The sequence below is a fragment of the Ailuropoda melanoleuca genome, chromosome 9 (assembly GCF_002007445.2).
Source record: "Ailuropoda melanoleuca isolate Jingjing chromosome 9, ASM200744v2, whole genome shotgun sequence".
Taxonomy (NCBI): Eukaryota; Metazoa; Chordata; class Mammalia; order Carnivora; family Ursidae; genus Ailuropoda; species Ailuropoda melanoleuca.
The window spans coordinates 62,718,768-62,743,736 of record NC_048226.1 but is presented as its reverse complement, the minus strand read 5'-3'; the positions used below and the strand labels follow the sequence as shown (position 1 = coordinate 62,743,736).

The 24,969-nt window shown below is 42.1% G+C and overlaps 1 protein-coding gene across 1 annotated transcript in view; it reads left to right on the top strand.

The window, feature by feature from the left end:
• The first annotated feature begins 458 nt into the window (after positions 1-458).
• CDH17 (cadherin 17) overlaps positions 459-24,969 on the top strand; it is a 64,692-nt gene continuing 40,181 nt past the window's right edge. Inside the window, exons 1-3 of the mRNA XM_034668866.1 lie at positions 459-560; positions 10,834-10,904; positions 16,370-16,468. Of these exons, the coding sequence (XP_034524757.1) occupies positions 10,857-10,904; positions 16,370-16,468 (147 nt within the window). The 5' untranslated portion in view covers positions 459-560; positions 10,834-10,856. The remainder of the gene's footprint in view (positions 561-10,833; positions 10,905-16,369; positions 16,469-24,969) is intronic.

Here is a 24,969-nt window from a genome sequence, read left to right as displayed (position 1 = left end):
ATTTCTTATGTCTCTCCAGGCTGGTTATCAGTGAACTGCGCCGTTGCTCAGACATCGCACCCTGCACTCTGTGTTTGAGATAGAATTTACAAATATTTGTTAATTGTGTCTTCTGTGCAGACACTATGCTAAACGTCGGGTGTACAAAATATGGATAAACTGTCTTGATGTCATGGAGCTCAAATTCTATGGCCAGTTGAATACATGGAAAGTTTCTCCACTTTAACTTCTTTTTGTCTTCTGATTTACTTCTCTGCATCCAAAAATTTCAGACACCTGCTTGGAGAGGTATTGGGTTTGAATTAGCTTCTTTTGGTACAAACCCACTTCTTTTCTGTAGTGAATATAATGATACCTTTTATGACATCTGATGACTCCTGGGAATCAATAAAGCCAGTTGATGGTTAATGTTTGACTGAAGGTGAAGGGAGAGGTTGGGCAAGCAGAGCAGTGTAAAGGGAGTGTTCTCCGGGGAGATTCTCAAGCCCCAGCAAGAGTCTCAACAGCTGAATGGAAGAAAATAACTTTTAACAACCGTTTTGTTATTTACTTACGGAAAGGTAAGAGTTGACATGTCTTAACTATGTTGATAATGTACTTCTTCAAGAATGACAAAATAGATGGTGGAAGGGGGGACTTAAGAAGTTGCTGGACAAATTTATTCCTTGAAGGTGCTATGTGGCTGGGAAGGGGAGGGATGTTTATTCTCAGTGTGCAAGTTTTACTTAGGGAGCACAGTTTCTTTTAAGGTTTCTTTTCACTAGTCTCCCCGTTTTATAAATTTATTTAATGAAGTGGCTTTGGTTGGATCAAGGTTGACTGTGGAATTAAAGGAAAGATGGAGTTTGGGGATGTTTAAATGAGTGTTATACCCATTCTTTGTGATTAAAACATAAAAGTGCCTAGTCCTAAGATGCTCTGGGGCTCTGTATTCTAGAAATCAGGGTTGGAATCTCATTCTTACGCAGTGTCATCTCTGATGTGGTCTTCAACAAATGAACATTCTATCTACTTCTCAGAGAATGAAGTTCAATTTCAGATTATTAGGACTGTCTGGGCCACAGTGGGGGAGGGGAAATGCCTAGGAGAAAAGAAACCCTTTCTTAAAAGTATTGGACATAAGAATTGAAAACAGAGGGACAGACCCGCCTTCACAACTGGGAGAGCAAGACTTGGTGTGTGTGTTGGTCAGCTTTTGGTGCTTCTTTCCAGCTTGGTGCTGGATGTCCCATCTGCTAACAAGTGATTGTTTTGAGATGTCAAGTTGTATACAGCTTGTTGTGTCTTCCAAGGTCCGGTCTCTGCCTCTGTCTTGGTTTTTCCTTTATTGTGGGGGACTTTCTGGGGACAGCTGCACTCGGCAATGGGAGATGCTCAACAGGAGATTGGAAGGGCGACACATTCTCTGATATTTTCTTGTTTTTATTTTTCTTTAAAAACTTAGTAAGTGAAAAATAATTTAAAAGAAAAAGAAAGCACGTTTAGGTGACAAGGAAAAATGGACAATGTTCACCTCTCACCAGGAAGTGAAGTGTCTTTTGCTGAGTGAGGGTTTATTGCAGATTGCAGGGTGTAGACTTTATGAGTCTTCAGGGTTGGGCAGATGGGTTAGGCCAGTTTCATCATTTACCAGCCTGTGGGCACTGAGCAGATTGCTTAAGCTCCCTGAACCTTAATTTTCTCATCTATAAAATGGAGCTACTTGCATAACCAAGCAGTTGGGAGAGTAAATTAGATATGCTTGCAAAGAGTTCGGTATATTGCTTGCCATGTGGTAGATGTTTGATGAATGTTAGCTCTCCTCTCCATTAGAAAGTTCAAGTGTTAGGGGCGCCTGGGTGGCTCAGTTGGTTAAGCTGGACTCTTGATTTCAGCTCAGGTCATGATCTCAGGGTCGTGAGAGAGATGGAGATTTTCTTTTCTCCAGCTTACTTTGTGGTAAGAACACAATATCTAATACATATAACATAGAAAATATGTGTTGATTGACTGGTTATGTTATCAGTAGGGCTTCCTGTCAACAGTAGCTGTTAGTCGTTAAGGTTTTGGAGAGTCAGAAGCTGTAGGCAGATTTTTGACTGTGCAGGGGTTTAGTGCCCCTAATCCTTGAGTTGTATAAGGGTCAACTGTGTAAGTTCTGGTGAGGTGTGGGTGTGGCGTCCTTGGACACTTGCCTAGATGACCCCTGGGAAAAGTCACTGTTATTCAAGGTGAAGGTTGCATTTCCTGTGCCTCCTCCCTTCTTCCTCTTCTTCTTCTTTTTTTTTTTTTTAAAGACTTATTCACTTACTTTAGAGAGACAGAGAGAGCATTTGGGGGGGAGGAGGGGCAGAGGGAGAGGTTGGGGATCTTCAGGCAAACTCCCCACTGAGCATGGAGCCAGGCCAATTCCAGGATCACGAGATCATGACCTGAGCTGAAATCAAGAGTGGGACACTCAACCGACTGAGCCACCCAGGTGCCCCCACCTCCCTTCTTTTGTAAAAAGCAAAATATATGCTGGCAGAAACCCAACTTCCTAGTCTGTTGTCAAAAGAACTTTCTGGAAAGGAGAACGTGCCCCCATGTTTCTTCCATGTTAAAAGAGATTACTCTGAGAAGAAAAGCTGAGCATGAGTCATCATGCCCCTTTCTCCAAAGGCTCACAAACAAGGGCTTTTATGGGTCTAAGTTTACATGGGTAAGCATATATAGATTTAATCGTTGACATAAAATTGGATTCATTCAGAAATCCCTGGTCTTGACCCTAGATTGGGGCTCATTCTATGGTTTACTCACCGATTCCACAAGAGAAAAGTACCTCAGTTTGTTACAGGAATATCTATCTACCTATTTGTTACTTGTGAGAACAAACAGAAATGTTTATGGAGGTACAGTAAATATAAATGTAATAAAAACATATTTATTTATTGGTTGGGGTATTAAAAAAAGTTGATTTTCACTTAAGCATACGTAACAGCCCAAGCTATACCTGGTTATTGTGTATATGGCACAAAGAAAACTCGATTTATCTTAAAAGATTCTATGTATGACTGACATGCCGAATCCTCTCATCCATGATAGTCTGAATCAGTAATTTCTTACCATATTTTAATTATCTTCAAACATTAAGACCTGTGTTCTTGAGAAGGAGACAGAAGTCAAAATGGTTGATTTGCGCTCTTCAGGAAGGCTTAAACTAGGGATGAGCACCACCGGGAGGGATTTGTGCTCAGCCTCTGTGGTCAGATTGGCACCCCTTCCTCACCCTCTCTGAGCTCAGTTTCCTTTCCTGTAGGATGACAACACAACTTACCTTAGAGGATTGTTGTGCTATTTAAATGAAATAAGTTGTCCAAAGTGCTTAACTTAGTAAATGCTCATAAAATGCCAGCTAATTAAAAAAAATTTTTTTCAACTAAAGAAAACTAACTCATGAATGAGATAGCATAGAGGCATGGTATTAGGAAGATAGAATCAAATTCATTTTTCTTTGACTCTCTTGCCCATCCCAGTTGTCAATTATGGTCTAATTACAGGGATTAGAAAGTGAACCTGCCACATGGCATGACTGTACATTTTCGTCACGTGAATCCTTGCCTCCGGGCTACTTTACAAATGAGCTAGCATTACAGCAAGTGTTTGGGGGATTTTTGTTTTGTTTTGTTTTAATCTCCATGTCTAAACCCGATGGGATGAAATCTAATTCAGATTTACCTCATACTGAATTTCTAAGGACAGAATGTGTGATTTTATTATCTTGACAAAATGCTGATCTGTATGCTTTATGATACACAGATAACTGTTGTATAATACATGCGGAAACACTTTGTCAAAAATAATGAAGCCATCTTTTATGAGACATAGTGATTCCTACCTTCCTCTTCAGGCCAGGGAAGGCCCTTATGATGTTCTGGCATGGAGGGAGGAAAGCAGATTCTTCTCTCGCTTCCTCCTAGGGTTTCTGAGGTATAAACCTGCACACCACAGGGAATTCAGCACTGACGTTCTTACTGCCAGCCTGCTCGAGACGTCAGGGAAGCACCAGGGCTAGATATTCACCTGTTCCCATGAGGGCGCCTCCCTTCCCTTTGACCTACCCTGACTATGCTTTCATTCAGGGCTGGGCACTGTGTGTGGCTCTGAGGGGAGTTTCCCCTTCCCTCACTCACTTCCAGGGAGTGTTGGGTGGAATGAAAGCTAGCCAGGAATGAGCTTAAACACAGGTATCAAAATACTCCTTAGAGCTCATTTTTTCTTTCATAAGAATAATTATGGTAGTAATTCATATTTAAATTGATAGTATAGATTTAAAACATTTTAAGTCCTGGGGGGGCGCATGTATCTTTTTTGTTGTTGTCGTTGTTGAAGATTTTATTTATTTGACGGGGGGGGGGGGGGGGGGGGAGAGAGAGAGAGAGAGAACATAAGCAGGGAGAGCATCAGAGGGAAGGGAGAAGCAGGCTCTCCACTGAGCAGGGAGCCCGATGTGGGGCTCGATCCCAGGACCCTGGGATCATGACCTGAGCCAAAGGCAGATGCTTAACCAACTGAGCCACCCAGGCGCCCTGGGGAGCATATATCTTTCATGAGCCCATTCATCTGACCATGAACCTATGATACAACAAATAATCACCCTCAATTTTGTATGTGTGTAAATCCAGATTTGCATATACTGGAAGACTGGCGTATCTACATTACAAAGCTTAGTGAGAGACCAAAGTGCTTATATTTGTGTGTTGGGGTGGGGATACATCCATCCCTCCTTTTCTTCCTTCCTTCCTTCCTTCCTTCCTTCCTTCCTTCCTTCCTTCCTTCCTTCCTTCCTCCCTCCCTCCCTCCCTCCCTCCCTCCTAAAGCAGTCTGAAGTATGAGGCAGCAGCCTTGCTTTTATGTCTGCCTGTTTATTTCTAGCTTGTTAATGGCCACTTTAATTGGGTCTCTAATTTGCTAAGAGTGCATGCAAATCACTCGGATCTTCCTGTGATTTTTTTAAACCTTAATAGATATTCTTGGTGCCAGAGATTTGCGAGTGAGACCAAAAAGATGGGCATGATTTGATCTGAACATTACTTGATGAACAATGGTGGGAGCAGGCTTTTAATCTGATCTTTATTCATATCTGGATTTGCTTTATAATTTATGCCGCTCTTAGGAATATACCGTGCAGAGGTGCGATCAAGGGTGCACAGGGTCTGTAGTGCTGTTTGGTCCTGGTGGTATTATGAATTCTAGTCACATCCTTTCCTGCCCACATCACCTATGATATTTGAAAACACATTTTCTAGTCCTCTCCTCCTGCACCTTCTTTGTTCTTTGGAAATGCATAGTTCAACCTTTGAGCAGGGTAAATTACTTGAATTCAAAGCCCTTAATGCCTTTTTTTTTTTTTAAAGGATGAGAGATGACTAACTCTATTTAAGGTTTGCCTATCACTGAGCTTTTTGCAAGGGGAGAAAATCGATGCTTGTGTGTTGAGTTATTGAAAGTTTGGAGACCTGGGACCTAGAAATTCCTTGTCCTTACTCAGATAAATGGGGAAATGACAAGAGTGTCTAAAAATGCCTCTTGGAGGAATTGGAACACAGCAGGAGAATTAATCAAGCCTTGAGTGGACCCCTGAGATGCCGTGGGTATTTCATGTGTAATAACTGAACACAGCCTTGTCCGAGGCCTCCTCTATCCTGGAATGGTGGTGCCTTTCTCAGTCAAAACCAGAGTTGCTTGGGGTATGAGTTTGCTAGGGCTGGCATAACAAAGCACCAGTGATGGGATGGCTTGAACAATAGAAATGTATTGTCTCAGTTCTGGAGGCCAGACATCCAAAGTCATGGCCTTCAGAGGACCATGGCCCCTCCGTTCTGCTTGTAGATGGCCGTCTTCCCTCATGTGTCCACATTATCTTCCCTCCTGGTGTGTTTCTATATCCAGATTTCCCCTCCTCAGTGGGGAGTGGGCTTGTCCCTCTCCCTCTGCCCCACTGCTCATGCTCTTTCTCTCTCTCTTGCCAATGAATGAATGAATGAATGAATGAAAGAATCAATCAATAAAATCTTTAAAAAAAATGGGGCCCCTCGTTGGCTCAGTCATTGAAACATCTGGCTCTTGATTTCTGCCCAGGTCATGATCTCAGGGTCGTGAGATTGAGCCCCGTGTTGGGCTCCATGATGAGTGTGGAGTCTGCTTGAGATTCTCTCTCTCCCTCTGCCCCTCCATACTCATATTTTCTCTCTCTCTTTCCAAAAAAAAAAGAAAAAGAAAAAGAAAAAGAAAAAAGAAAAGCTTTTTTGAATTTTTGGCAAGATGTGTGATGGATGAAGTGATACTAGGTGTCTCATTATGTTTATGAATAATTGCATAGGTGGAAACTAGCCCAGCAGTGTGATCTTGGGCAAGTCTCTTAACTTCTTTGACCCTCACTTTTTAAATTTCTCTCTCTAAGAGGTAGATTTTGATAGTACCGGCTTCATCGGGTTCTTATGAGAAATCAGTAAGGTAATGCATATAGAAGTCTGATTGTTTTCAGTAAGTGTCTGCTGTCTTTGCGTGGTTGTTCCGGCTGGACACTGATTCAGGGTGTGGGGGGATTTGTGTTTTGTGGGCTGTGGTGAATCAAGGCATCAGCCCCAGGCAGCAAGGCCAGCAGCCCTGATTCCATATTTGTCCAGGATTAAAAGCAAGTGATGGTGGCTTTTCAAAATCCCTCCCACCCCCAAAAAACCTTTGACCTGTGTCGCTAAGGATGCGCTTGGCCTCTCAGATAGTTGCCATAGAAACTGTCTGAATTTAGTCTTTGTGCCCGAGGGAAACCCCAACAAATAGCAAAAATTCCAAGCAGATGGTTGTAGCAACCATTTCAGGTAGTTTAGATAAAATGTCACTGAATTATTTAGAAATGTTCTCCAATCCTTGTCCAAGTAGTGTTGGTGAGGAAATCTATCAAGTGTGTGTGGCTTGGCCGTTTTAGGCAGTTTTAGCTACAAACTGTGCTCTCCCTCCAGCAATATTATGATCCAGGATGTGCTACTCGTTAGTGGAATTATGTCCATGCAAAGAGGAAATAGAGGCAAGACTTGTTTGAGAGGCTAAAGTCCCCTTCTGGCAGAATCCCCGCGTTAGCGCCATTTGCCTGGATGCATGGAGGTAGGGGCTTTGACTCCTCGCTTCACTTGGTCATGAGAATGTGGCTGTGAAGGCTCCTTCTGGAGTTGTCTCATTGTCGGGGCCACCGAAAGCCAGGGAGCGTGAAAGGAGACATTCTGTAGGACAATGTTCAAAATTCCGACGAAGCCCACGGGGATGGCAGAATGAATTTTTATTTAACAAACACCGTTGAACATATGAACTCACTGAACCCCATAAATCTCGCAGGTGGGTACTCTGATCACCCCTGCTTTACGGATGAGTAGACTCAAGTCCTGGAGGAGCCAGCTGGTCGAACTCTGGGGTCCGTGCTCCCAGCAGCTGCCGCGGGGGTTAGATTTGTCTGCAGAGGAGTCACGGGACCCTAGGCAGGGCGGTGGGAAAAGCAATTACTTCCATTTCCCACTGGAAACCTCTCTGTGAGGGATGAGACGAACTGTAAACGACAAAATCAAGGCTAAGTGCATTGCTACTTCTACTGTTCAAATTCCTTGAAACATCCCAGACGGTGGCCTGAGTATCTGATGAAAATAAGGCATTCATTTTATTTGTATTTGCTTTTCTATCATTCAGTGTATGTCTTTGGAAGATTAAAAGCACTAAGAAATCAGTTCAAGAAGAGAGGCTATGTATCCACCAGTTCTTAACCTATTTACTGAGCAGAAATCTGTTATTGTATTTAAAAGAGGAGCGACACTTTTCATCGACAATAAAAATTTATTACTTTGCATCAAAACAAATCTTTAAATCTCAAATTAGTTTCCTTGAACACTTTATGTTTATTCTGAAAGCTCTTATAGATTGGACAAATTCATAACAGATCACCGACAGATAATTAAAATGTTTTAGAATTCAACAAACATCTGTTGAGGGCTTAATATATGCAAGGCACCGCATGACAAGCTGTGAGTTTAAAAAAGTTTAAAAAACTTTTAAACATAAGGCCTCTGCCTTGAAGGATTTTGTTTTCTAGTACAGGCAATAACACAGATATAGGAATAAACGATAAAAAAAAAAAAATCCAGGCAGGAGGGGCTTCAAGAGGAAGACACTTGCGGCTGGAAGTCAGGCAAGATTTCATGAAGAAGTAGGAGCTGGGCTCTAACTCCATGATGGCAGACTCTGTACCCCTTATTGGGTTATCCCACTTCTTAGCACAGGATCTGTCCTATGAGAGAAGCTTTTCATAATAATTCAGCGCTTTTTTTTTTTTTAAAGATTTTATTTATTTATTTGACAGAGATAGAGACAGCCAGTGAGAGAGGGAACACAAGCAGGGGGAGTGGGAGAGGAAGAAGCAGGCTCATAGTGGAAGAGCCTGACGTGGGGCTCGATCCCATAACGCCGGGATCACGCCCTGAGCCGAAGGCAGACGCTTAACCGCTGTGCCACCCAGGCGCCCCTAATTCAGCGCTTTTAAAATCAACGGACAAGTTGGACGTAGACGGTAAGGTATGACAAGTGGAACACGTAGAGGTGAGGAAGGACAACCTCAGGCCAACTTCCTGATGCAAATATTGACTGTCCATTTACTCCAGCTGGCCTCGTGCTGGGTGGGGTGGGCAGCAAGTGCCAAAGCATGGAGGCAGGAAGGCTCAGGGTACAGAGTCCATCGCCGTAGATAGCGTTCCTGAGTGCGGGAAGGGAATGGGAGATAAGGCTGGAAGAGTAAGTTGGGGACGAGTCTTTGAAAACTCTCGAATGCTGAGGAGCTTGAGGAAAATGATCCCCAAATGCGCCTTTACAGTCTGTATTTCTGCTCCTCTTACAAGCTGATCATGTGCCTTTTGCTAGGTAAAAAAACTGAAACAAAACAAAAAAAACAAAAAGAGTTAGACTTAATAATTTATTCAGTTACACATTCCATATCGCTGTATGCTAGAGCCTGACATTGTTATTTATTTCCATGGGTCTCCACACCACATAAGCAGTCTAAAGGAGTAGAAAAATGTCTTGTTTGTGTTTAAGATAATGAGCCAATTCTAAAATGATGTTTGAACACAATGACCACATTAATTCTGTTGCAAAAGCTAATTTTTTAACATTCACAGGGTTTATGAATCTGATTGTCCTGAAGGGTTTTAATCCTGGCTCTTCCTTAATATAACTATAAAACCTTGGGAAAGGTCGCTTCAGGGATTTAGCATGTAGAAACAATATAGACATTTTGCATATCTGTGTCTCTGTGCGTACATCCGTATCTCCACAGCTCCCATACTACCTATGGTAGAAAGAGTTAAAAGAGGTTTGGGTCTTTAGGATCTGTCAGATCTGGCTGGAAGCATGGCAACGTCCCTTCCTACCTATGTACTAGTCAAATCACTTAACTTTGAACCTCCGTGTCCTCCTAAATAAAAGAAGTATAATATTTCCTAACTCATCATGTCCATGAGAAACTCACACATTTTTTTATTGAGCTATTGCTATGTATTTTCTGTTTGAGGAAACTGAGGCACAGGGAAATTAAGTGGTATACGCGTAGCAGCACAGCTCATGAAAGGTAGGGCTGGGTTTCTGGTCCAGTCTTTCTGACTCAGAATCCACTGTCTACACCACTGTTACACTGTTTGTAAAGGCCCCTCCCCAAATCTACCTCATAGATGATACTTAATAAATGCTTATTTCTATCTTTATCTCCCAGGGCATTTGTGGCATTTGTGAGGCTAAAATGGGATAGTGCTTTTACCTTTTTGAAGTTCAAATATAAGCTATCCAAATGTAAGAAATTAAAAAATTTCAGGGACTACAGTTTTAGAGTGGTTAGAATTTCAATAACCATTTTTTCATGCTGATTATATTAGTGAGATAAATTCAATGTGGGAAAACGTAAAAAAAGAAAAAGAAAGAAAGGAAAAGATGGAACAGTAAACCAGGATCACCTTTAATCTGTAGAGATAATGAAGTGATCAGAATTTTAGTGAAATGAATGCGTTTCTCATTTTGCCAATCTTTTGGTATTGCTTTGGCGGGCCAGCATTGCGATAGGCAACAACCTTGCTTTACAGGCCAGGTGGAAAATTTGTATCAGATCTTAAAATCAGTTAGTCATGATGTGTCTCAGGGTGAAAGTTATAATTTCTAAAAACTGTGAAGCCACAAGAAAGAAAGGAAAAATAATACTGAACAGAAGAGAGTAAGGACAGAGTTTGGATTCTTATTTGGCTGCTTTTGGAGTAATGACAAGTACACTTTTTCCTGAGGCGAATTGCCCAGTTGACAACAATGTTGAGAAGACCAAAGGGTGGCTGGTGAGGGCTTTGAATGAAGGACTGTGAACATTCTTGTGTTCTTTCTGCTTGAGGAATCTCACGTATTTGCAGCTTTGAATCAGAACCATGAAAATATTAGTATCTAGCTATCCTGGCATTTGCCAAAACATGTCTTTCCCATGCATATCATCAAAGTGAAAACTATACCTCTTTTCTATCATTTAAGACCTGTAAATGGAGACGATTATAATAAAGTGAAGCAGTTAAAGAAATGTAATTACCATGAGCTTCTTTTGAGATGTTGACTTGTGTGTTGCTATGGATGAGGTATTATGAAGCTTCTGGAAGACTGGCTTGTTCCCTGAAGAGAAGAAGCTGGTCTTTAGTGATCCCATTCTACCAGGCTTATAGCTGGATATTGTCCAATGATCCTTTCTGGCTGAAAAGACATGATTTTAACAGACTGGTAACTGATCACTTTTATTCTCTGGTTTATTCACAGGAGTTTCGATACAGAAAACTACAATGGTGCAAGTCTCACTTCATTGCTTGTGTTTCCTTACACTTTATTTGGTAAGAGGATGTTCTTTATTTATTTGCTAGAATATTTTCTGCCATTTTCTACCTCATACCAGGGAGACAATGATTATCATGACTTAAAAAAACCTATCAGAATTAAATTGTATACAAAGGACACATAGTTTGCCCAGTGAAATGGCTACAAGTCATATGTCTATCCTTCAACCAGGCAAGTACTTTTTCTCAGCTCTTAAAAGCCAGTACCACTTAATGGGCAAGGTTTCAAACAAATCTGTGTATTCATATTTAGACCCTCATGTATAGCTCAGGGAATCTGGAAGAAAAGTATACTGAAGCATATATTAGAATGTGTATATAGTATATATGTACACATAGTCTGTGCATATATGTATATATTAGTTCATGCCCCTTAATCTTGACTTTTTCTTTGTACTTTGATCCGTGAAAAATTGCCACTGAATTATTAAGAAAAGCATTTTCTCTATTTTCAACACTGCTCTGCGCTTTTCTTCCCATATATGGTTTAGAGTATTCTGGTCAAAAGTTGTCTTTAGCCATTTGTTGAGCCAACCCTCTCAACTGATAGGCTTCTACAGGTTGGAGCTGGATGGAACCAGGAGACACCCAGCCCTCGTTCTTGGGTAGATGGTGGGGTGCTAACTTTGTTATATTCACGAGGCTCATAAAGGTCATATGTTTGCCCAACGTCTGTTGTATTAGGAAGCAAGATTATGGGGAAGCATTTGCTTCTCCTTAGAAGGAAGTTACTAGATCCTCACACCTCAAATCTTGGTTCCTTTCTTCTGGGACCCTGAAATAACATTGAATTTAAGTTCCTGAGAGCCCTCTAGAGCCCTCACAGCAGAAAATTTACAGAATGAAATAGAGCCTTCCTCCTGGGGGAGGGGAGGAGGCTACAGTTCAAATTTTATGAGCAAGTTGCCTCTGCACAGACTGGGGGCTCAAAGCTTGTCACTAGGACTGCATAAGGACTAGGGCAAACATCCCCTCTTTTTTTTTTTTTTTTAAAGATTTTATTTATTTGACAGAGAGAGACAGCCAGCGAGAGAGGGAACACAAGCAGGGGGAGTGCGAGAGGAGGAAGCAGGCTCATGGCAGAAGAGCCTAACGTGGGGCTCGATCCCAGAACTCTGGGATCACGCCCTGAGCTGAAGGCAGACGCTTAACGACCACACCACCCAGGCGCCCCTAAACATCCCCTCTTGACTTCTCTATGCTTCTCATCCTTCAGATGTCCTTTGCTCTCTATGTTATCACAGGGTGACAGTAAAGTCAGATTGGGGTACAAAACTGGCACTGCCACTTCCTAGTCATAGGAACTTGGGTGAGTTACTTAAGCTTTGAACCTCAGTTTTTTTGCCCTGTGAAATGGATCTAATGAGAGTACTTGCCTTATTGGTTGTTGTGGCAATTAAATGAGATAATGCATTTATAAAGCCCTTGGATCTGTGACAGGCACGATTGAAGCACTGGATAAATATTGGCTATTGTTATCATTGGCTGTTATTTTTATTACTACAGCACTATATTTTATTTTTACTTTTTTTTTTAAAGCAGGCTCCACATCCAGCATGGATGTGAACTCACGACCCTGAGATCAAGACCTGAGCTGAAATCAGGAGTCAGACACTTAACTGACTGAGCCACGCAAGTGTCCCTTACTATAACATTTTAAACATTCAGTGCCTCCACTCTGATGGACCTTGACTTCCATGAGGAGGACTATCATGTAGTCATCTTTGTAGCCTCAGCACATGGCACCAAGCCAGGAGTAGGGTAGAAATTAAATATATAATTATGGACTTACATTAGGAAATAATGAGATCTAAGAGAAGATTCTGTCGTGGTAATTTGATATTAGTGGGCTTATCTTGTCTGAGAATGGGATGTGTACTTTTTTTCCTCGATAAGAGGTTGGATATAATTTTTCCTTCTCTCCAATCTCAGCCCAGTGGGACTTCTACCTAGAGTAAGAAAACAGGGCCCAAACTGCTGCTGGCAGCAAGAGCCTTGCCCAGGAGATAGCCCCGTGCACAGCTGTGTCTGGCGAAGGCGGGGGGGATGCTACCTGTGTGGTGGGATTGCAGGGGAGCTAGGATGGAGCCACTTCTCTCTCCCGCCTCCACCCACCCCTGCTCCCAAACCCTCTCCTGTGAAGCCTGGAAGTTTGGTTGGCGCTTTCCTTCAGCGTAAGGCTTTATTCAGCAAAGAGAGCAATGCAAAGTGATTGCCAGCCACGTATCTCATACTTCCAGGGACTCTCCTTTTCTTTTCTGAGTCCTGGTTTCCATAGGGGGTGAGAAACATTGAGTGAATATATTGCAAGGGCCCTGAAGAGAAAGTGAGTGAGTGATCCGGGTTTGGGAAGGGTGCTGAATAGTGAGGCAGAGAAATCAAGGAGAAGCCACTCTAGAGTTTTGCCTGGGATTACACATTTTCTAGAAGGAAAAAGAGTTTGGCATAAATACTCTATAATCACTGCGGAGAAGTCTTGCTGGAAAGTTCGATGAGGACGGCTACCAGGCAGGTGGATCTGGCAGCCGCATGTGTCCTTCGCTGGCCTAGAAGGCAGGGTGGCAGTGTGGCTTAGAGTTGCGGCTGGATGGTCCAGCAGAGCTGTCTTCATCCCACATTACCTGTCTCTGCTGTGGGACTTCTCTGGAGATACTTTCCGGATCTTGCTGAGGATCAGAAGAAATGATATGTGTGGGGGGTCGAGTCCCACAGCTGTTGCACCGGGAACAGTAAAGAATGTCAGTTCCCTTCCCTTCCCTTCCTTTTGCCTCTTTGTGCAAGATGGTGGGCATTATCCCTCCAACTCCTGTATGGACCCACTGTTCCTTTCACACCCCCCACACCGACTTTCCCAGTCCTGGCAGTATGCTTGATGACTCACGACAGGCACATGTATTTTGAAATCTTTATAGCCCAGATAGCCATGTTCATGACACAAAGGGAGGTTTGCTGCCCTGTTATGAGAACCCAACTTTGAACCTTGCCACTGAGATATACTGACTAGTGGGGGTTTCGTCTGGATGCCATCACTGGTGTGAACCGCTGAAAGACTGGCGCTTGCTGACGTGAGCAGAAAGTTGATGAAGGCCGTTTGCTGTTAAGTAGTGGCCTCACAGAAAGCGCCACCCTTGTCTTGTACCAACCATGGCGGGTGCCTGGACATCTGCTCCCGGTTCTTGTGTCCTGCCTTCTGGAGGAGAAGATGTAGAAAAGGAGTATAGGGGAGAAAGAGCCCCCACAGGAAGATAGTCCTTAAAAGGAGTTGATGAGCTGGAACTCTATACAATTTTTGTGTCAGTTAAGAATGCTCTCAGTATAGACAACAGGAAGTTCAACTTTGGAGCGGCTGATTTTCCTCAGATAACAAGAAGCCTCAAGTGGACAGCCCAAGTCAAGTTTTGCGTTTCTGTGATGTTACAGAGACTTGGGCTTCTTTGTCTTTGCTCCTCCATCTTTTGAGCTGGTCTGTCACCTCATGGTTTCATGGCAACCACCACAGCCATAGACGTGAGGTCTATTGTCTGAGTAGGAACAACAGGAAGAGGGTGAAAAATTTAGCCATACCTGTCCCTTTTCATTGGGAAAATAAAAGCTTGACCATACCTCCCAACCCCAGCAGACTTCACCTTTTGTTTCATGAGCCCAAACTGGGTCACTTGGCTGCCCTGATGGCTGCAGGGGAGTCTGGGAATGAGACCTCTTGGCTTCCCAAGGGAGAGAGATGGGCGATGGCTGGGGGCAGCTAGTCCATGGGCCTGCTACAACTCTGAGGGAGAGGAGACCAAATTCCAAAGCCCTCATTCGCCAGACAACCAGTATCAAGTTAATCAAGATTCAGTGAACCAAGGAGTATAGTGGAAGCCCTTTCCCCATACTCTTACCCTGATTATTATCCTCAGCATGTCCATCCCAAGAGTGTACTTGCTCTCCCTAAAGAAGTGGAAAAAACAAATTCTCTTCCCCCTAGTTCTTCTTACTTTCTTGGTTTTACCTCTCCAGCTCCCCAAACCATCTACTTCTCTTTTATACTTCTGGTCCTAACCTATCTCCCACCTCTGATTTCTACATACTTAGGAGACCTGAAGAACCACACAGGAAGGAGGGGACCCCAGCTTCGGGTATGGGTACTAAGTCCCTCATTCTAGAGGGTGCCCTCTGTGGGTGGGTTGATGACTGGCTGTACCTCCATGTGCTGCCCGTTGTGCTCAGCTTCACTTTAGAGGGACAGTCATGGTGGGAGATGGAGGGATGGCAGGGGCTGTGTATGCTCCCCATCTTCCTGGGCTGGGAACGGTTGGAGTCACACCCTCCTGTACATCCTCGATGCCCCTGTTTTTCTGCTAGGTTGTCCCGGCCATTTTTGCTCCCTCTGGTGGGTAGTGGGGCACAGTGGCTGAGAACACCCATTGCAGAGACAAAGGTACGAATCCTGCTTCCTGTCTCTACCTGGGCAAATTGCTTCACCTCTTAGCATCTTAGTCTCATTGCTTGGAAAACAGAGCTAACAGTTAAGAATTTGTCCCCAGGTTGTTGTCAGGACTAACTTCTTAGGACTGAGCTCAGCACATACTGATTTCTCTTCTCTCTGTCCCAGCCACCATGTACTGCTATTCCAGACTGGATTTGGGGGTCTGCAGAAGCTGCTTGCCTGTCAAGTTCAGGGGCTTTGGGTTCTAGAAACATTGTAGGGCTAGTGCTTGAAGTAAACATTTTGTTATTTTTTTATTCCTCCATGAGTGTAGATGGCTAATCAAGTGTTAAAACAGAAAGTGTTTCTTGAAGTCACAGTTCAAATTCAGGTTCAGCTTTGACCACAGTTTACCACGTAACGGGGTGCTGAGTAAGCGTTGGACTTAACACATCTACATATTTCTCTCCCTTATAAATTCAGTTGTCCTTGAAGTGACTGTGAACCGTAGGGTGATGGTCATCTGCCAGAAATGTTCTTAGAATCTCATGGGAGTAGAGGAGAGGTGTTTTAAGAAGCTGGTATAAAACCGTGTGGTCTTTAGAAGGCAGAGTGGCTTTGTGGGAAGATAGAAACTTTTGTTCAGTCAGATCCCCATGTGTGTGCCGGGTCAGCCACTTCTGGAATTTACTCTGGGCAAGTAGCTTCACCTCTGTGAGCCTCACTTGTAACATGGGAGTGTTAATGTTCTCTCCACAGGGTGATTGCTTGAATGGTCAAATGAGAAAAACAGTGTAGGGCTAATGGGAAGCCATCTTGACGTAGTAGAAGCTCAAGAATATAAAAAATCTCTTTCTACCGTTTTGACTGTATTTTGCATTGTTTTGGGCTAGGTTAGAATTTTGTGTTTCGTGTGTCAGTCCTGGAAGCCGTAATAAAGCCAGCAAGAGGCACGTATATATTCCTAACGATGGGTAGGGTACAGCTCAGGGGTAGAGCATTTGCGTGATGATGGGTACGCCAATTTTCTCTTTGTCTTTCCTTTTTTTAACAGGCAACTGGATATAGCCAAGAGAGGAAGTTTAGTGGACCCCTGGAACCCATGACATTTTCCATTTTTGAAGGCCAAGAAGCGAGTCAAGTCATATTCCAGGTAATAGCTCCTCTTGGTCACTGTTATTTTGACTTTGCACACTCTCACAGAGGACTTTACTCCTTAATCTACCGTATAGCAGGAAATAAAATAGAGGCATGGCCGATCTCATTATCAAGAATGATTTCAGAAGCTAAGTTAAACAGAGAGATGGGTGGTCTCAGTCTTGTGAAGGGTTGTGCATGACATTTTCATTCAGACCTCTTCAACTGTGTCTGGGGGAAGTGCTCCCATCCCTGGGGTGGGGAGCTTGGTGCCTGTAGGCTCTGCCTCTCCCCCATGGTGGGAAGGGAACAGACCTCTGGAGTGGAACGGCCATCTGACTCTCTGTCCAATGAGCATGCTGCTTGAAGCACTGGAAGATGTAGGTTCTTTGGCGGAGCACTGGAATGGTGTGCTTTTCCTTACTACCTCCTCTGAACCCGTCCCTGGGCCCTTTCCTATGGGTTGGCCATGCTGGGAGGTGGTCATCTCCTATAGTTAGATAACTGAGAAAAGCATCAGATTGAGGGGTGGCCTGTAGATGGAAAGGAGACTCCAGCTATAAAGGACACTGAGAAAGTCCTGGAAATATAACGGGGAGAGAAAAAAAACATACTCTTGCAGTTACCAGAAGTCTGCAGGGGAAGCCCACTTGGCCTTGGAGTGGTTGAGGATGGTTTGATGAGCCTTCGGGTTGTGCCCATGACCCCCACCCCCTGTGCCATGGGAGCAATGGAGGGATGCTGAACTACCCCCTAGGGGGGATGCCTTCTCTTAACTGCCAAGCATTTGTTTTGTTGGGCAGTTCTCGTGTGCAGAGGAGAGACTGAAGCCTGCCTCATTCCCTTCTTTCAGTTGGTACCAGATGAGTGCAAGGAGCCCCAGAGTACGAGCTGCAGCAGTGCACATGTATCTGTCCCCCTGGCCATGTGGGGTGTTAGAGAGGCCTTGACCCCTCCACTCAGCGAAGTCATGCCCTGAGGGATTAGCAAATGCTTTGAGAGCGCCGGAGTCTGATAGGCATTCACTTGGTGAGGAAGGGAGAGAAGAGCAGTTCGGCAAAGGCACAGTATGGACACCTGCCCCGTGCTGCCAGAGGGAAGGGCACGCACTGAGGCTGGGCTGTAACGAGTAGGTGTTCTGTGAGCAAAGGTCCACATTCCAGTGAACAGAATCAGGACCACACAGAGGCAGTCCCCAAGTTGCAAACCTCACAGACCTAGAACCTGGCTGGATAGGATGATTTCAGTCTCTGGGGATCCCATTCCTTGGGTGGCTTTACTTCTTTTTCTGTTCTTTTTCCATTAGCCACCTTACAAAGCCTATCTCTTTTTGGCCGGAAATGATAGCCCAGTTGTCACGGCTGAACGTTTCTTATTTATGGGTGAGCGTGTTGGAGTAGAGGAGTGGGAGGTGAAGGCGACTTCCTTCCTAAGGTCTCGGAATCTCTGTGATAGAAAAGATCTAGGAGACTTTTGGTACCAATCATTTGTTTTATAGATAAGGAAATTGAGGCTTAAACAAGTTAACAGCAGAGCTGAGATTAGAAAACAGGTCTCCTGTCTCCTAGTCAAGCACACCATGCCCTCTCCATCTTTGTATGTGGAGAGGATGCAGCAAACCTCGTCGCGGTAAGATGCTCTTTGAGCTCATTATCACAGCGGTGGGGAGGAGTTGTACAGACCCCTTCATTTAGCATCACTACAAGTATTCTTGCCTGGAGTGTGGGAGCCACAAACAAGCTCATTTCCCCATGAGACTGGTCCTTGGGTTAGTAAGAGATCTTAAAAAAACAAAACAAAACCAAAAAAGAACTAAACAACCACAGACTCCTTTCTTTGGGGATTTACAGCTAGCTCCAGCTCAGTACCCCAGAAGCTTCCAGATCATAACATAGTATAATACAAATCTCAGCTAGGTCATTTTTTTCTTTGTAATGAGATTTAGCTCACACACCATAAAGTCTACCCTTTTAAAATGTACAAATCTTTGATTTTTTAATATATCACAGAGATGTGCAACTATCACCACTATCTAGTTCCAGAACATTTTCGTCGGCCTCAAAGAAATCCTGTATCTTAACAGCCCCTGTTCTCCTCTCTTCTCAACCCCTGGCAAATGCACATCTACTTTCAGTATCTGTAGCTTTGCCTATCTGGACACTTAATGGAAATAGAGCCATACATATGGCCTCTTGTGTGTGGTTTCTTTAACTTAGCATGTTTTCGAAGTTTATCTGTATTGTAGCAGGTATTAATACTTTATTCCCTTTTTGTAGCTGAATGATATTCTGTCGTATGGATATATACTACATTTTGAATAGCCATCCATCGATTGATGGACATTTATGGCTATGATGAGTAATGCTATTACGGACAATCATATGCAACTTTTTGTGAGGACACATGTTTTCAGCTCTCTTGTATATATACCTAGGAGTGGAATTGCTGGATCTTAGTTAATTGAATGTTTAACTTTTTGAAGAACTTTACAACTGTTCTTCAAAGCAACTGAACTATTTTACATTCTTACCAGCATTGTATACAGATTCCAGTTTCTCTACATCCTTGCCCATGCTTGTTATATCTGTGTTTTATTACAGCGATCCTCGTGGGAGTGAAGTGGTATTATTTTTTTCTTTGTGGTTTGGGTTTGTATTTCCCTAATGACTAACGATGTTGAGTATCTTCTCATGTGCTTATTGGCTATTTTTATATCTTCTTTGGAGAGATCTTTTGCCTATTTTTTAATTGGGTTTTTTGTCTTTTATTGTAAGAGTTCTTTATGTATTCCACATACAAGCTCCTTAAAAGATATGTGATTTGCAAATATTTTCTCACATTCTATGGATTATCGTCTCGCTTTCTTGATAGTGCCATTTGAAGCACAAAAGCTTTTAATTTTGATGGGATGTTTTTCCATTTATTTAGATCTCCTTTAATTTCTTTCAACAATGTTTTATAGTTTTCACTTCACAAATACTGAATTTCTTTGGTTAAATTTCTCCTGAAGTATGTTATTCTTTTTGATCATATTATAAATGGAATTGTTTTTATTTATTTATTTATTAACGTATAATGTATTGTTTCAGGGGTACAGGTCTGTGATTCATCAGTCTTACACAATTCACAGCACTCACCATAGCACATACCCTCCACAATGACCATCACCCAGCCACCCCATCCTTCCCACCCCCCTCCACTCCAGCAACCCTCAGTTTGTTTCCTGAGATTAAGAGTTTCTTATGGTTGGTCTCCTTCTCTGGTTTCATCTTGTTTCATTTTTTCCTCTCTTCCCCTATGATCCCCCTTGTTTCTCAAATTCCACATATCAGTGAGATCTTATGATAATTGTCTTTCTCTGATTGGCTTATTTCGCTTAGCATAAGCTTGTTGCTTGTTGCATCCACATTGTTGCAAATGGCAAGATTTCATTTTTTGATGGCTGCATAACATTCTGTTGTATATATATACCACATCTTCTTTATCCATTCATCTGTCGATGGACATCTAATCTCTTTCCATAGTTTGGCTATTGGGGACATTGCTACTCTAAACATTGGCATGCACATGCCCCTTCAGATCACTACCTTTGTATCTTTGGGATAAATACCCCGTAGTGCAATTGCTGGGTCATAGGGCAGCTCTATTTTCAACTTTTTGAGGAGCCTCCATACTGTTTTCCAGAGTGGCTGCACCAGCTTGTATTCCCACCAACAGTGTAGGAGGGTTCCCCTTTCTCCACATCCTCACCAGCATCTGTCATTTCCTTACTTATTAATTTTAGCCATTCTGACTGGGGTGAGGTGGCATCTCATTGTGGTTTTGATTTGTATTTCCCTGATGCTCTGTGATGTGGAGCACTTTTTCATGTGTCTGTTGGCCATTTGGATGTTTTCTTTGCAGAAGTATCTGTTCATGTCTTCTGCGCATTTATTTTTTTTAATAATATTTTTAAATTATATTATGTTAGTCACCATACAGTACATCCCTAGTTTTTGATGTAAAGTTCCATGATTCATTACTTGCGTATAACACCCAGTGCACCATGCAATACGTGCCCTCCTTAATACCCATCACCAGCCTATCCCATTCCCCCACCCCCGCCCCTCTGAAGCCCTCAGTTTGTTTCCCAGAGTCCATAGTCTCTCATGCTTCATTCCCCTTTCTGTTTACCCCCCCTTTCTTCTTCCCTTTCTTCTCCTACCGATCTTCCCACTTCTTATGTTCCATAAATGAGTGAAACCATATGATAATTGTCTTTCTCTGCTTGACTTATTTCGCGTAGCATTATCTCCTCCAGTGCCGTCCATGTTGTAGCAAATGTTCAGAAATAATTCTTTCTGATAGCTGAGTAATATTCCAGTGTATATATGGAACACATCTTCTTAATCCATTCATCTGTTGAAGGGCATCTCGGCTCCTTCCACGATTTAGCTATTGTGGACAATGCTGCTATGAACACTGGGGTGCATATGGCCCTTCACTTCACTACATCTGTATCTTTGGGGTAAATACCCAGTAGCGCAATGGCTGGATCATAGGGTAGCTCTATTTTTAACTTTTTGAGGAACCTCCATACTGTTTTCCAAAGTGGCTGTACCAACTTGCATTCCCACCAACAATGTAGGAGGGATCCCCTTTCTCCACATCCTCTCCAACATTTGTTGTTTCCTGCCTTGTCAATCTTTGCCATTCTAACTGGTGTAAGGTGGTATCTCAATGTGGTTTTGATTTGAATTTCCCTGATGGCTAATGATTTTGAACATTTTTTCATGTGTCTGTTAGCCATTTGTATGTCTTCCTTGGAAAAGTGTCTGTTCATATCTTCTGCCCATTTTTTGATTTGTTTATTTGTTTCTTGTGTATTGAGTTTGAGAAGTTCTTTGTAGATTTTGGATACCAGTCTTTTATCTGTAGCGTCATTTGCAAATATCTTCTCCCATTCCGTGGGCTGCCTCCTAGTTTTTTTGACTGCTTCCTTGGCTGTGCAGAAGCTCTTTATCTTGATGAAGTCCCACAAGTTCATTTTTTCTTTTGTTTCTCTTGCCTTTGGAGATGTGTCATGAAAAAGTTGCTGTGGCCGATGTCAAAGGGGTTGCTGCCTATGTTTTCCTCTAGGATTTTGATGGATTCCTGTCTCACATCGAGGTCTTTCATCCATTTGGAGTTTATCTTTGTGTATGGTGTGAGAGAGTGGTCAAGTTTCATTCTTTTGCATGTAGCTGTCCAATTTTCCCAGCACCATTTATTGATTTCTTGATTGAATTATTTGTTCCTTGGGTGTTGAGTTTGATAAGTTCTTTACAGATTTTGGATACTAGCCCTTTATCTGATATGTCATTTTTGCAAATATTTTCTCCCATTCTGTTGGTTGTCTTTTGGTTTTGTTGACTGTTTCCTTTGCTGTGCAAGAGCTTTTTATCTTGATGAGGTCCCAATAGTTCATTTTTGCCCTTGCTTCACTTACTTTTGGTGATGTGTCTAGGAAGAAGTTGCTGTGGCTGAGGTCAAAGAAGTTGCTGCCTGTGTTCTCCTCAAGGATTTCGATGGATTCCTGTCTCACATTTAGATCTTTCATTCATTTTGAGTCTGTTTTTCTGTATGGTGTAAGGAAATGGTCCAGTTTCATTCTTCTGCATGTGGCTGTGCAATTTTCCCAGCACCATTTGTTGAAGAGACTGTCTTTTTTCCACTGGATATTCTTTCCTGCTTTGTCGAAGGTTAGTTGACCATAGAGCTGAGGGTCCATTTCTGGATTCTCTATTCTGTTCCATTGATCTATGTTTCTATTTTTGTGCCAGTACCATACTGTCTTGATGATTATAGCTTTGTAATAGAGCTTGAAGTCTGGAATAATGATGCTACCAGCTTTTTTTTTTTTTTTTCAACATTCCTCTGGCTATTCGGGGTCTTTTCTCGTTCCATACAAATTTTAGGATTATTTGTTCCAGGTCTGTGAAAAATGTTGATGGTATTTTAATAGGGATTGCATTAAATGTGTAGATTGCTCTAGGTAGCATAGACATTTTCATAATATTTGTTCTTCCAATCCATGAGCATGGAACTTTTTTCCATTTCTTTGTATCTTCTTTGATTTCTTTCATGAGTATTCTATAGTTTGCTGAGTACAGATTCTTTGTCTCTCTCTCTTTTTTTAAAGATTTTATTTATTTATTTGACAGAGATAGAGACAGCCAGTGAGAGAGGGAACACAAACAGGGGGAGTGGGAGAGGAAGAAGCAGGCTCATAGCAGAGGAGCCTGATGTGGGGCTCAATCCCATAACGCCGGGATCACGCCCTGAGCCGAAGGCAGACGCTTAACCGCTGTGCCACCCAGGCGCCCCAGATTCTTTGTCTCTTTGGTTAGATTTATTCCTAGGTATTTTATGGTTTTGGGTGCAGTTATAAATGGCATCGACTCCTTCATTTCTCTTTCTTCTGTCTTGTTGTTGATGTATAGAAATGCAACTGATTTCTGTGCATTAATTTTATATCCTGCCACTTTGCTGAATTCCTGTATGAGTTCTAGCAGTTTTGGGGTGGACTCTTTTGGGTTTTCCACATAAAGTATTATATCATCTGCAAAGAGTGAGAGTTTGACTTCTTCTTTGTCAATTTGGATGCCTTTTATTTTTTGTTGTTGTTGTTGTCTGATTTCTGAGGCTAGGACTTCTAGTATTATGTTGAACAGCAGTGGTGATAGTGGACATCCCTGCCGTGTTCCCGACCTTAGGGGAAAAGCTATCAGTTTTTCCCCATTGAGAATGATATTCGCTGTGGGTTTTTCATAGGTGGCTTTTATGATATTGAGGTATGTACCCTCAATCTCTACACTGTGAAAAGTTTTAATCAAGAAAGGATGCTATACTTTGTCAAATGCTTTTTCTGCATCTATTGAGAGTATCATATGGTTCTTGTTCTTTCTTTTATTAATGTACTGTATCACGTTGATTGATTTGAGGATGTTGAACCAACCTTGCAGCCCAGGAATAAATCCCACTTGGTTGTGGTGAATAATCCTTTTAATGTACTGTTGGATCCTATTGGCTAGTATTTTGGTGAAAATTTTTGCATCCATGTTCATCAGGGATATTGGTCTGTAATTTTCCTTTTTGATGGGGTCTTTGTCTGGTTTTGGAATCAAGGTAATGCTAGCCTCATAAAACAAGTTTGGCAGTTTTCCTTCCATTTCTATTTTTTGGAACAGTTTCAGAAGAATAGGTGTTAATTCTTCTTTAAATGTTTGGTAGACTTCCCCTGGGAAGCTATTTGGCCCTGGGCTCTTGTTTTTTGGGAGATTTTTTGATTACTGTTTCAATTTCCTTGCTGGTTATGGGTCTGTTCATGTTTTCTATTTCTTCATGGTTCAGTTTTGGTAGTTTGGCATCCATTTCTTCCAGATTGTCTAATTTGTTGTCATATAGTTGCTCATAATATGTTCTTTTAATTGTTTGTATTTCTTCGGTGTTGGTTGTGATCTCTCCTCTTTCATTCATGATTTTATTTATTTAGATCCTTTTTCTTTTCTTTTTGATAAGTGTGGCCAAGTGTTTATCAATCTTATTAATTCTTTCAAAGAACCAGCTCCTAGTTTCATTGATTTGTTCTACTGTCCTTTTGGTTTCTAGTTCATTAATTTCTGCTCTAATGTTTATTATTTCTCTTCTGCTGGGTTTAGGCTTCATTTGCTGTTCTTTCTTCAGCTCCTTTAGGTGTAGGGTTAGGTTGTGTATTTGAGACCTTTTGTGTTTCTTGAGAAAGGCTTGTATTCCTATATACTTTCCTCTTAGGATCACCTTTGTTGCATCCCAAAGATTTTGAACAGTTGTGTTTTCATTTTCATTTGTTTCCATGAATTTTTTTAGTTCTTCTTCAATTTCCTGTTGACCCATTCATTCTTTAGTAGGATGCTGTTTAGCTTCCATGTATTCAAGTTCTTTCTAACTTTCCTCTTGTGATTGAGTTCGAGTTTCAAAGCATTGTGGTCCAGTCTTTTGGTACTGGTTGAGACCTGATTTGTGACCCAGGATGTGATGTATTCTGGAGAATGTTCCATGTGCACAGGAGAAGAATGTATATTCTGTTGCTTTGGGATGGAATGTTCAGAATATATCCGTGAAGTCCATCTGGTCAAGTGTGTCACTGAAAGCCCTTATTTCCTTGTTGATCTTTTTCTTAGATGATCTGTCCATTTCAGTGAGGGGGGGTGCTAGAGTCCCCTACTATTATTGTATTATTGTCAATGTGTTTCTTTGATTTTGGTATTAATTGGCTTATATAATTGGCTGCTCCCATGTTAGGGGCATATTTACAATTGTTAGATCTTCTTGTTAGATAGACCCTTTAAGTATGATATAGTGTTCTTCCTCATCTCTTATTACAGTCTTTAGTTTAAAATCTAATTTTTCTGAATAAGGATTGCCACCCCAGCTTTCTTTTTTTTTTATTAATTTTATTTTATTATATTATGTTAATCACCATACAGTATATCCCCTGATTCTGATGTAAAGTTTGAT